Raw genomic sequence first — 4,067 nt, 5'->3', positions numbered from 1 at the left:
GTATTCTACTATTTCTCTGGGCAGACAACATAGTTACCACCATCAAAACACTTTCAATTAAAAGAGGCTACTAAGTAACTGTGACCAGGTACCTTATGGTTGGAGCATAGTCCCAATATGCTGGGATTGCAGGTTTGATCTCCAGCTAGGGTACATAGAAGAAGGAACCAATAAATGTATAAATAAGTTACCAACAACAAATCTCTCTTTCTCTCTCAAAAATCAATTTAAAAAATTTATAAGAGGCTGCTACCTAAGTACAGGTGACCCTTGAACAAAACAGGAGCTAGGAGCTCTGGACTCCAAACTGTCAATCAAAAATTGTACAGGGCCCAGCTGGTGTGGCTCATTGGTTGACCATCCACCCATGCACCAAGAGGTCACTGGTTTGATTCCCTGTTAGGCTACGTGCCCAGGTTGCGGCTCAATCTCCAGTGGGGAGTGTGCAGGAGGCAGCAATGGATATTTCTCTCCCTCTCTCTTCCTCTCTCTCTCTAAAATCAATAAAAACATTAAAAAAAATAGTACAGGTGTTTATTGAAAAAACTCCATGTATGAGTGGATATCATGCAATTCAAACCTATGTTGTTCAAGGTCAGCTATATATAGAATGTATATAAAATAAGTTGTGAGCCCTAACCGGTTTGGCTCAGTGGATAGAGCATCGGCCTGCGGACTGAAGGATCCCGGGTTTGATTCTGGTTGAGGACATGTACCTTGGTTGCGGGCGCGTCCCCAGTTGGGGATGTGCAGGAGGCAGCTGATCGATGTTTCTCTCTCATCGATGTTTCTAACTTTCTGTCCCTCTCCCTTCCTCTCTGTAAAAAATCAATAAAATATATATTAAAAAAAAATAAGTTGTGAGAAGGAAGAAAGTTGGGGAGAAAGGAGAGAACTAAGGAAAAGTAAAAAAGAAAAGCAAAACCGGTGGTAAAACTTTATTTCTATTTCTATTATGCCTAGGAGTTTAATGCAAGGGCTATGCTCCTGACATTTTGGGTAACTTGGATTTCTGTAAATATGTTCATTTTACACAAACATCCACTAAAAAGCTGGAAACGCACACACCATTTTGAATATATATTGATACATTTAATAAAATCACATGGAGTATATCTTTTTCAATTCTGTATTTCTGGCATTGAACATAATGCCTACCACTGTCAGGTTCTCATAGGAAGGAAAGACAGAAAGAAAAGACAATGTTTCTGGGTGGGCTTGATACAATTTCTGCTCTAGGGCCACCATTAAATCCCCGGTCTTGAGCTTTGTACTTCCAGCTAGTTTTATCAAGTCAACCTTATGTGAGTCGTGAGACTCTGGGGTCCTGATTCGCAGCAACAAAACTCAACTTACAGTAGAGAGTCCATCTTATCACTTACACTTAGAACGTCATTGTCAGGACTACCAAAATACAAGGTTGGGTCTTGGTAAAGGAGTCTTCTGGAGTAAGAAAATCAACATCTGGAGAAGTTTGATGAAAAGATTAAGGGTTCCGGTACGCAGATACTTAGGTTTAACTGAACAAGATAAGGCAAGGTTGAGACGAGCTAGAGACAGAACATGATGTCTGAAGTAATATGGGAATTAGCTAATCCCTATCAGAATTACTTAGAGTCTGGAGCCAGTTAACAAATTACTGTTCTCTAATATGTATGGCATTTTAGAAATGCAGCTTCATGTCAACAAAACAGAGCAGGGTTGAAACTACACCTTGGGTAGGAGACACAGAAACTCAGGTTCCCAGTAGACATACATACAGGCTGAGAACAGCAACCAAGTTCCAAGATCATCAGGAATCAATTGTCTTGGCCAGAACCAGGCCCTGAGGCACATTTTGACTGAAGAAGGGAATAGGGTTAGAGGATAGTGAGAAACAGCTGGAGCAGTAGCCAGGGAGCCAGGAAGCCTTTTAAGGCTTGGGGCTTGCCATGCAGGACTCTGTGGCCAAAAAGGACCCATTCTCTGGATGAATAAAGTGTGATCTGGAGTTCTCTAACAAGATGATGCCAATCCATGCACAGTCTTAGCATTAATCAAAGCTGTCACTGCTTAATAGAAATATAATGTAAACCAGATCTATAATTTACCATTTTCTAGTAGCTGCAGTTTTAAAAGACACCTGAAACTAACAAAATGATATTGAATGTAAACTATAATTGAAAAATAAAATTAAAATAAAAGAGTAAAAAGAAACAGGGAAATTAATTATAATAATATATTTTATTTAACCAATATATCCAAAATACTATCATCTCAACAGGTGATTCTAAGCATATTTCAAGTGATCAAAAGTTATGTGTAGACACTGGACTCTAAACCATGCTAAAGGCAAGCAAAAAAAGAATTTTATAACTACCTTGTATTTTCAAGGTCACTGAAGGCTTTTGTTACTGTAACATCTCACATTAGAGTTTCTAGTATTACAGTTTACAGTTTAATCTCTTAAAGAACAATGTCTTATATTCTAGCTAGGATTCTGGCCTTTACCCCTCTGTCCATGACCAGAATAAATGTCCTCCTAAAAAACTACTTTGAGAAGTAAATAACTGGGTTCCTAGGAGGCACTCATCAAACAGTGGCTCGTTTCGATTTTCCATTACTTCAGACATTACACCTTTTATTGCTTTTTTCTGGTGTAGCTGTTTAGCACCCAAGTCTCAGCTCTGGTGGCTTTTATTCTTCTCCCACAACTCTGCAACCGCTACCATCCACATTTCTTATCACACCCTGACATTTGAGATGCACAGAATCTGATCTTTTCCTTTCTATTTTTCTATAAGCTCCAAGGCCATTACATAGGCCTGCTTCTCTGGTCTGGAGGTAATCTGGTGGAACAGAAATCCCTACTGTTCCCAACACAAATAGTGGCACCTGACCAATGGCACCAGCCCCTCAGCTCTGTGTTCTGATACCAAACCCAGATAGGTAAGTTTCTGTCCCTGATGAAGTCTGTCTATAATTAACTTAAACCCTACAGCCTGTAGAAACTCCAGTGTACTGATTTCCAGACCCAATCCTACAGTCCTTGGACTTAGAAAAGAGGGAGCAGGTCTATAAATAGACTGATAATTGCTGTGTGCACTATGGAACATAAAATTGTATCCCTCATTATCCCTGATATTTCCTTCATAAAGTGTCCTCACAACTGTAGCATATCACGACCTACTGTTAACCTTTTATGGTTTTCTGCATGAGCAAGTTGTTTCTGCAATTAGATAATAAGCAACTTGAAGGCAGGGATCAGACTTCTGTTGAAGAGTAAACCTCCCAGGGTCATTGTATCTCCCACTTTGCTGCGCATGCAGGAGGCACTCAAGCAATACCTCCATAATTGCCTAATTACACATGGAAGTTTTCTAGCCTGTTGAAACACAGGTGCATGGACCTAAGACCAAGCCAGCTTTCCAGGCAACAAACCCTCCTGTTTCCATCCAGGCCTGCAGGGACACTTCTGTTACAGCTGAGTTTGCACAGAAGGGCTCTATAAACCCTGGCAACCCCTCACAGCCCAACACCCCTTCCACAGACAACCGAATCACCTCCGTCCCAGCCCGATTTCCTGCTGCCTGACCTACTGCCTTTCCCATGACACACACACCGCAAATCGCAAGGGACGACGACAGCCTTTGGGTGTCTTGGAGACTAAAACCCCTCAAGATCCCAAGTAGTAATTCTCCCAATACAGAATCTAAATATTGTAACAAGCAGGGGAGGGGGAGGAGGGACGGAATACCCAAGCGAAATTATCCTTTTCAAAATCAACCCCATTGTAGCAGGCACCAGTTTTCCTGAGCCCCCGCTGGAGGCCAGATTGGGCTCCGCTAGGTCTGGAGTGCTCGAGGATGCAGAAAGCAGTTGGGGCCCGCACACATCCCCTGCTTACCACCATCACCACTTTGGGAGTGGGGCCCTTAACCTCCCGCTGTACGATGCCAAACCGCTGGCTGTACATTTTCTAGTCTCCCCTCGGGATAGTGCGGCGTTTGCCGCAGTTCCCTAACGGTGCAACCGGTGGAACCAGCTTCTTAGACACAGAGGTCCCGTTGCCATGGTGAGCCTCGCGG

The 4,067-nt window shown here is 42.4% G+C and overlaps 1 protein-coding gene across 2 annotated transcripts in view; it reads right to left on the bottom strand.

Moving 5' to 3' along the window:
• CFAP53 (cilia and flagella associated protein 53) overlaps window positions 1–4,061 on the bottom strand; it is a 23,466-nt gene extending 19,405 nt beyond the window's left edge. For both annotated transcript variants that reach the window (XM_015563835.1, XM_006763627.2), the window contains exon 1: window positions 3,887–4,061. In XM_015563835.1, the coding sequence (XP_015419321.1) occupies window positions 3,887–3,955 (69 nt within the window). In that variant the 5' untranslated portion in view covers window positions 3,956–4,061. The remainder of the gene's footprint in view (window positions 1–3,886) is intronic.
• Between the last annotated feature and the right edge of the window lie 6 nt (window positions 4,062–4,067).

Source organism: Myotis davidii, unplaced genomic scaffold (assembly GCF_000327345.1).
Source record: "Myotis davidii unplaced genomic scaffold, ASM32734v1 scaffold378, whole genome shotgun sequence".
Taxonomy (NCBI): Eukaryota; Metazoa; Chordata; class Mammalia; order Chiroptera; family Vespertilionidae; genus Myotis; species Myotis davidii.
Note: the sequence above shows the minus strand (reverse complement) of the source record. Positions and strands in the feature narration are given on the sequence as shown.